We start from the raw sequence: 15,620 nt of genomic DNA on the forward strand, positions 1-15,620 counted from the left end.
GGAAGGAGAACCTCCCCTTCTGCACATTTTCCTTCTCTGTGTTCAGCTTCTTGACCGTATCAACCTTCCCTTCTTTTCTTCATGTCCCAGTTCCAGCTGAACAGGGGGCAAGTGCTTCTGTTCATTCAGCTCTTGTCTTCAGTAATTCATGGGCTGGTATGAGGGCACCCTGAAGAGAAGGGGAAGTTGAAGTTTTGAACCTTCTTGGATTTAGGAGGAAGTTGATTCCTGGTCTCTCGTGCCCTGAACTCTGGGCTCACCCCCTGTAATTTGCCTTTTGCAAACTCTGAGCCCTCTCAAATTTGTTACATAATTTTGTAGATGTTTCTGTGGAGAAAAAATCCACAGGTTCTGCACTGCAAGTAGATTGAGATGATTCCCTGAAACCTTGCTTCTGGCTCTTAAGTACTAGGGAAAAATGGGAAGCTTGGGCACAACGCTGTGCTTAGCATTTCCTATTGCAGTGCTCTGCAGAGCTTCCTGCTTGGCAGAAGTGGGTTGCCAGGTTTTCTTTCCACACCTGCCTCTTTTAATACTGCATAAACCCCTGAATATGGGGATTGGATTCCACTACAGAAGAGAAGCAGCCAAACTCTCAGTGGTTTGGGCACTTCTTTGTCCCCTGAAAGAAACTGTGAATACAGTTCTCCTAACTGAGTTCCCTGTGTGGTCTTTGTGCACACAGCATACCTTTGGTCCCAGCCAGCCTCAGGGCTGGCACCAGTCTAAAACATGGACCCATGGAATTGGTTTCTCCTACAGCAATCCTTTCCCAGGCAGAAGAAATCCATGCCATGACATTACAGGACACTTGCTGCCAGCTACTTGAGAAAGCAGAGGAGCTTTTTGTAAAGATACAGATGTTGTTTTGTCATGCTGTACTGTAGAAAGAAACTTAAAACTTGGTGTTGTTTGCCAGGAAGAACCTTAGAGCTCTTATAAATGGGATTGGTTTAGATCAAAATTGTTTCCAAGGCTTGGGTAATCGCAGGTAGGGTAGCATTCCTGAGCCCTCTTGTTTTGGCATCCCACAAAGAAATCTGTTACACTGCCCGTGTTAAAGCCTTGCTTTCTGACAGTGTTTTGGATCTAAGAGTGACAGTTTTGGGGGCTCTGGGGGAAAATCCTGTAAGTTATAATTGCCTTTAGAAAGACCAGGGACACAAAGTATGGACTTGTACTTGAAGCTGGTAGGAAATCCAGTGGAACAGCTGCAGCTGCTTAAGGCACCCCATGAATCAGTGTTCATCAAACTATCAGGTGTCATACACTGAGAATGGACTTAAACATCTTTTCTCTAGCACTAAATGTTTCCTTTTTCATAGCTTTATTTGTGATGAGAGGATTCCTCAGCCTACAGGAGGTCCCAAGTCTCCCCTCTAAGCTTGTATGGATGAGGTGGTAGGCCAGTCATTTTCATTGGGTAGTGTTATTTTTCTTTGTCTTTGCAAAAACTGCCCCGCCCTGTACTTGTCAGTAGCTGGTGTAGTTCCACTAATGTGATTTTCTGCAAGGCTACAGTGATGGGAGTAAGCCTGTCATTCCAAAGCATTGCAAATACTGAGGTGGGAGCTAGTTCACCCATGGAAAGATGACACAACAGCATAAAATATAGGACTGACAGAGACTGTTGTGAGCAGCACTTTGTGGCCTTTATCAGGATAAAAAAGGTCGCTAGCTATTTGGGGAAGGGGATTTTTTGTCGTTTAAATGCTGCTTATTTATAGGAAAAAGAAAAGTGGGGATTTTTGAAGCAGGTACAATGAAATATAAAGTCACCACTGGCCAAAATGTTAGCTGGTTTTCTTTTTAATTAAAGATCTTCTTAAATTTTACACTTTTAAGTACTAAATCTGATGACTATGAGGAATACAAATATGTCAGGACACTTCAGAGGTTTTTAGTACAGTCAGTCATGTGTGTAATGCATATGAGTATAGTGTGAGTTGTGAGATGTGGTTTGTGCACAGCAGGTGTTCTAAGTCATTAGTGTGTAGTTTTGAAATTCACTTACTCCTAGGATTGGTGTCTGATGTTGGTTTACCCAGTAGAAAGGGCCAGGTACATGCTCCGTGTGTTAAAATGCACAACTGCTCATTCCTCCATCCTGCATTAATCCATAGCCTGGCTGGTGTCATCCACTCCAGCATGGCATAGTGGCTGGTCGTGCTAGAGCATGTGTCCATCCTGCTTCATTTTTTCCTGTGTGTGTCTGTCCTGCAGCCTTTGTCTGTGTGTCTGTTTGTAAATGCAGGGGCGGAGGATAAGGTGGGGCTGCTCCAGCACTGCCCCGGCTGTGCGCCTGCTGCCGGCCGGGAGTGGCGTAGACACCTGGCCCCCTCCATTTCAGTGTCTGTGCCCAAGGAGGAGCCCTGCAATTCAGATGAGGAGTACTATGAACACCCTTTGTTCAGCTCAGAGTGGACTGGCTCTAGTACACACCCCAGTGCCACAGTGAAGAGCACAGAGGTCTTGTTGGGCCATGACGAAGGTGAAATGAGCATTGTCCCATTTGGTTCCTCTTCCCCTCTACTCACCTGCCATCCATTCCATTCTTTATGTGCCTGGTGTTGCTGCCTTCTGGGGCGGGAAACCGAGTTGTGTTTTCTCCCCAGATGGAAGTGATGCCCCTCCAAGAGTCTCTCCATGTCTAGGTAAAGCTGCAGCATGAGCAGCTTTGGCGTCAGTGTAACTGTGGTTCCCAGTTAAATCAGGGCTCTTGTTCTTCAGGCCTGGCTTACAGCAGAAGCAAAAGGAGCAGCTAGTTAAAAGAACTGGAAGCTAATTTGTTCTTTGTGCCAGAGAAATACTGCCAAGAACAGTACACAGAGTAGGCCACAATATTGTTACTGAAAGTAAGTCAGTTGTTTACACAATGGGGGAAAATATGTCTATACCAAAGATAGCCCTGGAAGGACTTTAATTCACCAGCAGGTGAAGTAAGTAAGTTTTAACCCAGTGTACACAGGTAATTTCAGGCCATATTAGGTCATGTTTGTTTTCCAGTTGTTTTGTGGACACACTCCATTTGCATTGTGTCAGCTAACTGCAAACACAGAGGGAAAAAAGCCTCTCTGTACTTCTGTTCCTAAGACCTGAGCACATCAGTAAGTAGCATTTTATCAGTAGGGGTTATGTAAAAGTAAAATCAAGGAAGAATTTTCTTCACTGACTAACAGAACAGCTGACTTCTCAAAAGTGAAATAGTTGATGTTTCAATTCACAGCACTCCGTCTTGGGAGCTGAAGTTAAAAATAGTACTGGATCATCTAAAGGTTTATGTGTCAGGAGGATGGAGCTGTCTCCCTGAAACTGGTCACTGGCTCATTTTAAGAAAACCGAAGTTGTTCAGAATTAACAGGAAAAATACAGAATTAACAGCCTAATACTGTAACAGCATGGGTAAGAGATCAGCACTAATAATTGAAAATTGTTCATGTCAGCATATCTAACGGAAGGTAGGAAGATAGAAGAATCACAGGGGTAGCCTTACTTTAGCTGCATGCCTACAGCTGTACATAACAGCCTGATTAGTTCATGGGCAGCTTCCTTTTCAGTCATATCACCTGCCTCTGGTGAAAGTGTAAGATCTCAGAACATCTATGTGGAGGAGAAAAAAGGCAGATAAGCTGGATCATGAGTGGAAAGATAGGCGTCATGAGACCCTGAGATCCTCTCAGCTGGTGAGAGCACGGTGTTAAAATGCCAAGATTCAATCCCTCTACAGGTCAGTCACTTGAGAATTGGACTTGATGATCCTTCTGGGTTCCTTCCAGCTGAGACTATTGTGGGAAACAGCTGTCCTTGCTGGCCAGCAGAAGGTTTTGCATTAGACTCTGCTGCACAAGGAGAGACTATATGATTCTTTTGTTAATTCAAGGATAACTTTCTAGTTCGAATAATTATTTTTATTCATGTGGCTTTGTGTAAAGTGTTCCAGGAGATGAAGGAGTATTGCTCAGAGTAAAATAAAAGGCTTTCCTTAACATTTTTTAATTGAGAGAGATGCACACAAAAGTACATAAAATCAGAAAAAGAAAATTAAAGCAAGTTATTCAGGTCAGGGTCTCTTGTAGCTGGAGACCTGTTGTCCTGCAAGGTTGCTTTTACAATCTGCCTATATGCAAATATTTCTACAATGCTCAGGCATTGGTCGGGGTCTGATTCTGAATCTTCTGGCTTCTGTTCATTTAAGATACAGTATCTAACCTTAATTATTTAATGTTATTAATAGTGTGTTCTTCTTTGCGTAGTGATATTTTCTTAGCCTCAGTGTTTATGTTCCTTAAATCACTCTTTTAAGGCCATAACTGAAATGGATGATTGATTGTCTAGTTTTCACTGGACCAATCTCAGGAGAAAAACAAAGCCCTTGTAATTCCAAGAGGATGGATACACCCACTTCCAGATTTGAAAACGCTTTCTTCTAAGCCCGATTCAGCAAAGTACTTCATTGTGAGACACATTTTAAACTCAGGGATGTCATCAGGTTGCCTGCAGCATGGCTACTGGTCAGCTCCTTGAGTACGTTGCTGAGTCAAAGGATTCACACTTAATTCTGACTTCTTACCAGAGGGAATACTAATAGTGCACAGTAATTTTTGTCTGAATAGCAGTGGCAGGTATACAAGCCTGGAATGGAGATTTTTCTAATAATTCTTCTGCCATGGCACAAGCAAAGACTGTTCTTTATTCTACTATACTGATCCTAACAGCCTATAGGCTGAGTGGTATGTTTTAGCAATTTTGAGAAACAAATAATTTTATTGCATTCATTAGGTTCTTTGACTTAATTGATGGTGAGGAGCCTGGGGATAAGTGGGGAAACAGCAAAGAAAATAAAGAGTCCTTATGTTAAAATAGTGATTTTTCACATAGAGATTTCAGATGTCAGACAGTGTCAGGGAGAAATTGTTTATAAACCCATTCAGTGTAGGAAACTTGGCAGAAATCTTGCAAAAACCATTAATCATTAGCCATGCACAAGGCCTGTTATGACTATGAAAGTTCTCAGTATTTTGCCAAACCCAGGATTCATACAGTAGATTGACTTGCTGGCATTCAGCAGTCTGTATTACCAAGGTTAGTGGAAAGAAATCAATGCCTCATACCTTCGTCCACCTCAGTTGAATGTTGTGTACTGGACTAAACAGCACATTATTAGAAAATATCAGTGTACTTTGAGCTCATTGATGCATTAGTGCTGTCAGAGCCATCCATCATTCCATTCCATCTCCATTTCCAATGACTATTTGACCCACTGTCATCCTTGGGAGGGGTATGCCTGTAAAACACTTTCAGCTCTCATCTTGTAGCATAAACATGCTTGTCTGGGGGGAGGCAGGCTTTTGGTTTGGTTTTTTCCCTAAGGAAAATTCAGTTCCATGATGGCTAAAATGAACTGGGTACTGGCAGTCCTTTACAGACTTACATCGAAAATGTTGAGCTGAAAGGGTTATGTAAATGCAGTCCTGAAAGGGTTTTGTAAAAGCAATCCTGTTCAGCTGTGTGCTTGGTGCTTCCTGTTGGTGGTGATGTCACCTGTTTTTTCCATCCTCAAGAAGAACAACCAGTAAAGAGTCTGATGGCTGTGGAAGTGAAACCTGCTGCTCTTCCTGGGAAGCAAGTGGGGAAAGAGCACAGGCCCCTTAAACTTTTGGACCAGTCAAAGTCCCTCTGTGAGGGTCAGTCGGATTCTGGTTCAGCGTGTCATGAAGAAAAAGTGCCAAATGCGGCATCCAGCAGGGAGGGTGTGACTTTTGTGGTGGGAGCACTCCTGAAAGACACACCCCCTTCCTTGGCTGAGGAAGGTGTGTCCTCCTTAGGTTTGCATGTGTTTGCTGCCAGCCAATCCTTCTCCAGCTTTCTCCAGTGCTTTCCAAGCCTGCTTCATTTTCTGTTTTTCCCATTTTTTAGTACGATTGCTCTTGTTATTATGCTTGAAGAGTGTGTAGTGGATACTTTGATTGTGTAGGTGCTGTATGACAACATGGTTTCCCACCGCTGCGGCTGATTCCTGAGTTTTTTACTTTGCCGTGATAAAATATTGCTTTGCAGCTAAGCTTATTCCTCTGTGTAAGCCTTTTTCCCCCATCTCAGATGTGTTTGCCAGTCACATTGCTAATCTATGTATTTTTTTTTCTTTTTGGTGCAGAGGTTCATCTGCATTTCTTTCAAACAGCAGATTTGCCGCCTTTGACTCTGACATAAAGATGCTTAAACTGTAGAAATGTTTTCATTTGCAGTATGCAGGATTTTTGTTTGGTTGGTTTGGTTTTTTTGTGTGTGCTTCAGTGCATTCTGGTTTAGCGTCCTTAAAGCTGTTGCTTCTTATATCATACCCTTGTCATCCATTGCAATCCACCTCTCCTCTCCTCGGTCATTGCCAGAACTCTTATTTTTTGTGTGTGCCACATTATTACGAATGTTTAACCCTGCTGGAGTGCCCTTCTTAGGCAAAATCTCCATCACTTCCACTGGGACATTTGCCTTCAAAGTGAAGGTTAGGACTGGGTGCACTGAGTGAAGTTTAGACTTAATCTCTGAACAAAATATTTACTGCAGTCATCCTTCAGTACATAAGAACTAGGCTTCAGTATTTTTCTTTTAATGGTATTTTTTAATGGTATTCTTTTAATGCAAAGACACCTTGTGTGGACTAGTGATGTACCCACTCCCTACCTGACTAAGGAATGCTGCCTTTAGGAGGCTTGTGTTCTGAATGGCCCAGCTGAAGAGCACTGAATTCCTTTGGCAATCAGAATATGCTTTGATGCCACTGGTATTGTTTGCTTGCACTACAGTAAGAGACACAGTAGGATACATGGAGAAAAGCAGTATCTAGCTATTTAATTCCTGTGAAACGAGGATGACATCAGCCCAGTGGCCATGCTTTACACTTCATGGGGATTGCAAGTCAGTCACCAAATGTAAAAATACAAAGGAGCCAAATTACTGTAGGTGTAGATTTGTAGTTTGGTTACCTGTAGATTTTAGAATCTCAGTTGCTTTTTTGACTCAGTGTTAACATATGCAGATATTTAAATAATGAGCAATACTTCAATACTAATTGTTCTAAAACCAGTCAGATTCATCAGAGCAAAAAGATGGCTCCATGGACTTCAGATCTGAAGAAACTCACAGCTGGCCCAATGCTAGTTGTAACAAGCTTTAGAAAAAACTCATGAAACCTAATTTACAGATTAGTGCAGAAAGGTATGCCACATTCTGCAGTCTATCTCTTATAATTTCCATTATAGGAAGATTTCAAGGAGATAGGAATCATTACCTTCCACAGGACATTAAAAAAAATCAAGCTATTAATGATTAACTGAGTGGGTATTAAAAAAAAAAAAACTTAACTAGTTATTACCCTCCAAAAATAAAGGGCCGAGTATAAGAGAACCTTTTTTAGTTTCAAATTAACTTAATTAGCACCTGATCTAGAGCCACGGAAACATGCCAAGTATTCTTTGACTTCAGCTACAGCTGTAGGTGACTGGCCATTTTGAAGACCAGACCTTCAAGATCTGGGGGTATTAATAGGTCTGTTGCTGATTTCCACATGCTGGCTTGGTGACAGCAGTGAGATTTTGGTCATTTGACAAAGAGTGAGTGTTGTAAATTGGTACAGTTTAAAAAACAGCCTCTTCTGAATCTTGCAAAACCCTTTGCAAGCATTATCTCTAGTTTAGGCTGCATGTAGAACAAAAATGTATAAAAATACATTGAAATGTATAACTATGTATGTTTTAAATATCAGCAACACACAAAAGTACTAGTGATTCCTTTGAAGTTGCAGACTTCACTAAGATAAAACTAACATAAGGTACAGAGTCCAGCAAAGCTTCTGATGAAGTGAGGTTATTTGTTGTGATTTTGCTGTTGTATACAAATCATAAAGACAAAGAATTTACATGAAATCATCTCATTTCAGTGCTCACATTTATACGTGTACAACTCACATTTTCCTTATAAAACCTTATCTATTGAAAGGAAACTAGTATTTAACACTTCAAAGCAAATTTCTAGGTGGATGCCTTGCTGCATGCTCACATCTTTCTCCCCTTCCATTCCATCATTCATATTAAAATGTTGTAGGCCACATGACTGCCTGCCTGTAAGTGCTTTAAATAATTTTGCTATAAAACCCAAACAAATTACTTCAGATTTACTTGCAGCCACGAAGATGGAATTCCGTGTCCAGGAGGGCACATGCCCTTTTGCAGCAGAACCATTAGACACAAAGCAACGTGAATCTGGGAAGGACAATAAGACTGTTGAGCAACCTAAATATGATGCCTTAGTTCCACAGTCAGCAAAAACAGAGGCTGCAGATAAAAAGGATTCAGAGAGCAAAGACAAAGAAAAAATGCTTTCACCTCCATCAGAATGGATCTTGAAAACTGATTCACAGAAGAAAGGGGGAGCCAGTTTTGCAGAACCTGCTGCTAAGCCTCCTGCTCCTCAAGAACAAGAGCACTTGTCATCTCAGCTGCCTGAAGAGAGCAGGGTGGAAGAAAGGACTGCAGGTGTGCCCTCATCAACCAACCAAGTTATGGCTATAAAATTTCAAGACAACCTCAGAGAAATCCAAGGTGGTGCCATCAGCCATGGAGAAAGTTCTCTATTGCTACCAGAAGCAGCCAAAAGTGAACTTCCTTCAGGCCCATCTCCTGCTCTCCCCCAGGAGCTTTCACTCAAAGACAGTTTCAAAACACATCAGGAGCCTACTGACCAACTGTTTGCCAAAGATCTCAGTAAAGATGAACAGATCCACAGAGACAGGACATTATCTCTCCAAGAAGTCTCAGCAGTAACTGTAGATGGATTGAAAACTCCAAGCACCCCAAAAATCCCTCCATGGGGAGAGGAAAAGGACATGACTAAGGATGAGAGCGATGAGGAAGAAAGGTACGACTTCTATGATAAAGGGGAGGCTCGAATATTAGATGATGGTAAAATTACCACAAAATCAGAAGTTAAGACACTTTCCCCAGACAAAACAGACTTGCAAAAGGATGGTGAAGCTAAAAAGTCACCTGATAGTCTCAAAGCAGAAAAAGAAACAGACCAAAGTGGGCTCTCAGCAGCAGCAGATGTGAAAAAGGAGGCGCAGCAAAGCACACAGGTACCCCCAGCGAAGCTAAGCCATGAACTGACCCTTGAGAAAACAGCAGAACAGCCTGATACCACTCAGTTATCCAGAGTAACAGAGAAAGCCCCTGAGGCACCAAGTTTAACCACTGAGAAGACTCCTACTCTAGAAGCTTCACAAGAGAAAGATGTTAAAAAAGATACTGAGGAGGGTAAGACAAGTGTTTCAGCTCCTCATCAAATTAAAGAAGAGGAGGATCAGTCAGGAATGTCAAAGTATTTTGAAACCTCTGCTCTGAAAGAGGAAGCCTTCAAAGCAGATGGTCTGAAACAAAGCAGTGATTACTATGAGCTAAGTGACACTAAAGAGAGTAAATATGAGCCTTATCAGAGAGGTCCTCTAATACCTGAAGATGAAGAGGAGGAGGAAGAGGAAGAATTACAGACAGAATTGAATCAGCAGCCAAATGTGCGTGCTCATGAAATGGGGTACAGTACCCTGGCTCAGAGCTATACACCAGACACGTCTGAAGAACCCAGTTCTCCAACAGAAAGAATGTTCACTATTGACCCCAAAGTCTACGGGGATAAGAGAGAACTTCACAGTAAAAATAAAGATGACCTAACTCTGAGCAGGAGCTTGGGACTTGGGGGCAGATCTGCAATTGAACAGAGAAGTATGTCTATTAACTTGCCCATGTCCTGTCTGGATTCAATAGCCCTAGGATTTAGTTTTGGTCGTGCACATGATCTTTCTCCCCTCGCTTCAGATATTCTAACTAACACTAGTGGAAGTATGGATGAAGGTGATGACTACTTGCCAGCAACCACACCAGCATTGGAGAAGGCCCCCTGCTTCCCCATTGAAAGTAGAGAGGAAGATGAGCACATAGAAGAAGAAAAAGTGATGGTAGAAGAAAAAGTCCAGCCTGAGACCTTGGCTGAACCATCTTTCCAGGCCAAAGATTACTACAAAAATGGGGCTGTCCTGGCTCCTGACCTGCCTGAAATGTTAGACTTGGCAGGGACAAGATCTAGATTAGCCTCTGTGAGTGCAGATGCTGAGGTGGCACAGAAGAAGCCAGTTCCTTCTGACACCGTTGTGGAAGACAGCAGCACAGCCCTGCCACCTGTGACAAATGAAAACCATGTAATTCTGAAAGCTGAAAGTCAGCTGGAAGACTTGGGCTACTGTGTTTTCAATAAGTACACAGTACCACTCCCTTCTCCAGTTCAGGACAGTGAGAATTTAACAAGTGAAACCTGTCCCTTCTATGAAGGCACAGATGAAAAACTGAGACGTGGCCTCGCTCCTGACTTGTCTTTAATAGAAGTGAAGCTGGCAGCTGCTGAAAAATCAAAAGACGACTTCCTCAGTGAAAGAGATTTAGGTCAGCATGGTGAGTCCACTCTGGTGAGGGACTTTGAGGAGGAGAAAAAAGAGAAACTGGATACTGTGCTAGAAAAAAGTGAAGATCAAGTTGATTCTAAAGAGGTCTGTCCCATTAAAGGAGTAGAACCAGAGAAGACAAGAGCTGAGGCAGTATTAGAAAGGAAAGAAGAAAGTGTGGCTAGTAAAGTTCACGTACCTGCCGATGCAATGTATGACAGAATTTCTGCTTCAGAGGTAGCAATAGAAAAGGATTCTATTTGTTTGCTGTTGGAGAAAGAGAAAACTCTTAGTGTTGTTCCTGAAATAGCTGAGATAGCTGAGATAGCTGAGATAGAAGCTCCAGTTAAACCAGATTACAATGCTATTAAGCACGATATGGAGGTAGCTGCAAGGAGAGCTGACCAAGAATATCAGAGTAAGTTAGACACTAAGATCAGTGAGGTTGTTTCTCTTCCTTCAGGGCAGGACAAAGCCTCTCTTAAACCCAAAGACACTCAGCAGAAAGAGGAGACCATCTTCTCCAGAGAAGCAAAGGATGCAGATGTACTTTCCAAGACTGAACCTAGTTATGTGAAGGACAGCACCAAACTGTCAGAAACAGAAATTAAGGAAAAAGTAACTAAGCCAGATCTGGTACATCAAGAGGCAGTTGATAAGGAGGAATCTTATGAATCTAGTGGAGAGCATGATCAAGCCCAAGAAAGTTTGAATGGAGAGTCTGTGAAACCAGAGGATATCAAAGCAGAACATTCAAAACCTCCCATGTCTGGGGAAGAGATGCCTACACAGTTACCAGCTAAGGGGACTTCTGTGGAGCTCCTCTTTCCAAAAGCTGAGCCTCTCCAGGAGGAGCCTGCTGAGATTCAGATGGAGAGCATACCACAACTTGTAGAAGGAGCTGAAGAGACTCTTGATAGAGCTGTGAAACCTACGGAAACCCAAAAGCTGCTGCCATGTGAAGTGGCAGCTGGGGCCCCGAAAGTGGAAGAATATGAGGAAGAAGAGGTGGAAACAGGGCAAGAAGCAAAAGAAGAGGATAAACAGCATCTTGTACCAGAAATGCCCCCAGACTTTGGCGAGCCTGCCGCAGAAGAGATGGGAGCCAAGGGTAGCCCAGAAGCCCTGCCTGAGCTGAAAGGCATTATTGAGTCAGTGGTGACAGTGGAGGATGACTTTATCACAGTGGTGCAGACAACAGTTGATGAGGGTGAATCTGCTTCTCACAGCGTGCGCTTTGCTGCTACTCAGCAGGAAGACATTGAAACAGGAGACTCCCAGGCTGAGGAGGAGCTAGATGTTGAAGAAGTGGAAGTTGAGCCCAAGGAAGGCTCCCGAGAGGCTCCTGCTTCACCCGAGAGAGAAGAAATCCTGCTCACTAACTACAAAACAGAGACATGTGATGATTACAAAGATGAAACAACAATTGATGACTCCATCATGGACACAGACAGTCTCTGGGCAGACACTCAAGGTGTGCATTATCCTTTCTGTTTTGTCTGTTGAATATTTTTGCTTCCAAATCATAATGATCGAAAAGCAAAATTATTACAGTTATATTAATAATCTCAGCATGTTTCAGAAAAATGGTAAAAATAGTTTGCTTTTTTAAAAATAATCGTCTGCTCTGTCTTCAACTATTTTTCCCTGCTCCTCTGAAGTATTGTTAACATTTGTTACTAATCTTTTGTTTGTTGTTGTAATTTGCTCTGATCCTACAGATGATGATAGGAGCATCATGACTGAACAGTTAGAAACTGTTCCTAAAGAGGAGAAAGCAGAGAGAGAATTGCGAAGATCATCTCTTGATAAGCATAAAAAAGAGAAACCTTTTAAAACTGGGAGAGGCAGGATTTCTACTCCTGAAAGGAAAATAGCTAAAAAGGAACCTAGCACACTCTCCAGAGATGAAGTGAGAAGGAAAAAAGGTTCATTTCACACTCCTATTAATTTTTTTTTATTTTCTTACTATTTTACAGTACTATCTGGTTACTCTGTTGTAGATTATGTGCACCATGACATTTTTAATGGTAGTGTTTTTTTTAATGAGATATTGTACAATTATTTGAGAAGCCATGTCCAAGGTTCACTGGTTCTATTTCATTGTAGACATCCCCATTGATTACTGGGTTTTGCATCTGAGCCAATGCACCAGTGCTGCCCCTCTTCCAGCATAGGATTTGTTCCCCTCAGAAGAAGCAATGCATTGGGTTGGAATTGTGGGGCAGTGGGCCAGACATTTGACATATTGATCATATGAAATGGTTTGCTGGTTTTTTTTTCTGATTCTATGTTTTTGTGTTCTTTTTGTCCATAGCAGTGTATAAGAAAGCTGAACTTGCTAAAAAAACTGAAGTTCAGGGTCACTCTCCCTCCAGGAAAATAATTTTAAAACCTGCTATCAAATATACTAGACCAACTCATCTCTCCTGTGTTAAACGGAAGCAGACAGGTGACTGCGTTCTGTTCAGTTATGCAATGTGGCTGGCAAACATAGACATTTTCTTTTGTAAATCTCATAGCTCTAGCAGCTTCTCTATTTTTTTTTTCTTCCAAGAGTATCGATCTTCATAAATAGTATTGCTTTTTTAGTGTTTTGTACCATTTTTCTTTTATTCTTTCTCTCTTTCTTTCCTGGTATTTGTTTGTTTGTTTGATGGAGGCCATGATCATGTTTGCTTGTCATTGCTTGGGTCTCCAAATGCTGTGGTTGTAACTTGGCATTGTGCTTAGAGTGTGGTGTTCTAGGAATCTCTACTCATCTTTTTGTTTATTTTTTTTTAATTTTTTAAATTATGTTTTTTTTTTTCTGGTGGGAAAATGTTGGCAACTTAAACCATGGTATGCATTTCCATTATTTTGCTTCTTTACTCTCATGCATAATAAGAAGTTTTTCAGACTTATATTTTGTTTATTGATGTTATCTGCCTTGACAATTCCCAATCTGTCACTGATGTTTATGCTATACAGTCAAAATCCACAGGGAGAATCCAGCCACATGCAGCATGGAGCTGAGAGAGAAGAAATCTGGGCTCACACTGCGAAATGCATTCCAAGCAAAAATCTTAATATTTGTAGAGGAAGATGAAAGGAAGGAAGAAATTATTTCTGTTGCAACTTCATAGGTGTATCATTACTTAGAGGACCAAAATAACTTCCAGCATTTTCACATATTATTCATGGTTCCTGTGAGTTCAAAGTGGAAGGATGAACATCTTGACTTTCATTGTGATCTTAAAAATTGCTAAAAGAAGCCGGGTTTTCTTTTGTGTAACATAGCCACACGCTGTAGTGTTGTTGTTTGGAACTAGGGCTAATAAGAGAAGAACCATGCACAGCAATGTAAAAGTGCACAGGCATCTTCTCATAGCTTAAAAATTAACAGAAAGATTCATTACCTACCATATGGTTAAGCAGAGCAATACGAAAAGTGTCCCCAGGCAGTCATTCCCCTGCAGTTTTGCACCGGTCCCTCCTGTTGTGAATGTAGACCAGCCCCAGCAGGGAGGCCTGAGTAGTGAAAATGCTGTAAGAGGATGGTTTAGAGCAGGTTTGGTATCATGCCTCTGCTGTATGAAGTGTGGATTGTATCCTGGCTGTGTTCCATTGGGACACCAGAACTAACGATCCCATCACCTTTGGATGGGATCTCATCCTTTTACTTCCCCCTCTCAGGAGAAATGGAACCAGGAAAGGAAAGGCTGGTTCAGTCCCCTCTGTGTTGCACTGATGGCTCCTCCTCAGTCTGCAGTCTCTGGGCTGTCCTAACTTGCACTCTGAACCAGAACTACCCAAGAGGGAGGAATTTTTAAACAGAGTTAAAACATTTCTATTTGCTGTCTCTTGCTGCTTCCTGAAGCACATCTTGATAGCTCAGAAGTTACAACCCATAATTCGCATGTTCTTTCAAAAGCCCCAGGAGGTTCAATAAGCTGTGGACACAGGTGGGGTAAAGGCACTGACTTTGTAGTGTTCTCAACTTCATTTACACTTCTACAGCTGTGTGGTCAGTGTTGTCATGCCCTCAGGTATCTACCACTACCTCCTCTGAACTGTTGTGACCCGTAGGATCCCAAAGAGAACTGAGTCATACCAATGGACTTGCATTAAATCTGCCCTGTGCCTGAATCATGTGCTGCCTTGGCAAATCTCAGAGGTTTTTCTCTCTCACTGCAGTGCACTGTGAAGCAGATGCATTAGTCAAAGTGAGAAATATTATACAAAAACTGCCTCCCTTACTTAAGTCCTCCCTTATTTAAGTCCTGTGGTGGAGAGCTACCAAAATGATGGACTCAAATTGATCATAAAACTTTCAGAAATGTGGCTTGAACTTTGAGCTCTAAAGCAGAGAAGCCGAAACCATGCCAGAAAGTGATCAAAACTATTTCTTAGAATGTTTCAGCACACTCATTATTGCTGGAAGAATTACAGTATGCTTTATTTTCTTCCACCTCCCATTTTTATACGTCCTGAAGGGACCTCGGGGGAGCCCATGAGAAAGACTTCAATGCTGTGTGATATTCTGAGAGTGCAGGTGGTCATATGTTATCTTACATATCCCTGAGCTTGATTGTGTCCTCCAGGTCTCTCCAGGATCTGGAATCTAGAGGGACATTGTCTCTCTCCCATTTTCTTTTTATGTGAAATATAGCACCATTTCTTGAAGCCAGTTTTGACTGTCAGTGCATCCTGTTTGGAGTGGTCTTGTCAGCTTTAGTGATGCCTGGGTAATGAAGCCCCCCAAAAGTTCTTGGCAGTATAGTCTACAGAGCTTTGAGTGTGTTGCAGTCAGTTAAAATCTCCACATGACTTCAAAATGGAACATGTCCAGTCATAAGATACAGATATCTACCAAAAGAAGTTAATATCTGCTTTTATGTTTTGCACAATGGCCCAGAAAAGTACATTTTTCCCTTAATGCCCCTCAATACCGAAAAAAAAATTCCCATATCGCTGGTAAGCACTGGGAAGTACCAATAACTTACAGCACCATATCCATGAGGCAGGGACTGTTATTTGAGAGACTTGTCCTTGCCATTTTTAAAAGAAATTGCATGACCAACCCTGATGAGAGAGTTGGGAGGTCTTTGCCTTGGCTGGTGTAGCTCCATGAGTGCAACCCCCAACCTGGCCT

At 42.0% G+C, this 15,620-nt stretch overlaps 1 protein-coding gene across 50 annotated transcripts in view; it reads left to right on the top strand.

Annotated features, from left to right (window-relative positions):
- MAP2 (microtubule associated protein 2) overlaps positions 1 to 15,620 on the top strand; it is a 234,233-nt gene that overhangs the window by 188,048 nt on the left and 30,565 nt on the right. For 34 of the 50 annotated variants that reach the window (XM_068196476.1, XM_068196477.1, XM_068196478.1 and 31 more), the window contains 3 exons: positions 8,169 to 11,960; positions 12,208 to 12,414; positions 12,804 to 12,938. The exons of 8 other annotated variants lie outside the window; for them this stretch is intronic. In XM_068196476.1, coding sequence (XP_068052577.1) covers positions 8,169 to 11,960; positions 12,208 to 12,414; positions 12,804 to 12,938 — 4,134 coding nt within the window. The remainder of the gene's footprint in view (positions 1 to 8,168; positions 11,961 to 12,207; positions 12,415 to 12,803; positions 12,939 to 15,620) is intronic. 8 more of the 50 variants (XM_068196499.1, XM_068196520.1, XM_068196527.1 and 5 more) reach the window with 3 other exon arrangements.

The sequence above is a fragment of the Anomalospiza imberbis genome, chromosome 7 (genome assembly GCF_031753505.1).
Source record: "Anomalospiza imberbis isolate Cuckoo-Finch-1a 21T00152 chromosome 7, ASM3175350v1, whole genome shotgun sequence".
NCBI lineage: Eukaryota > Metazoa > Chordata > Aves > Passeriformes > Viduidae > Anomalospiza > Anomalospiza imberbis.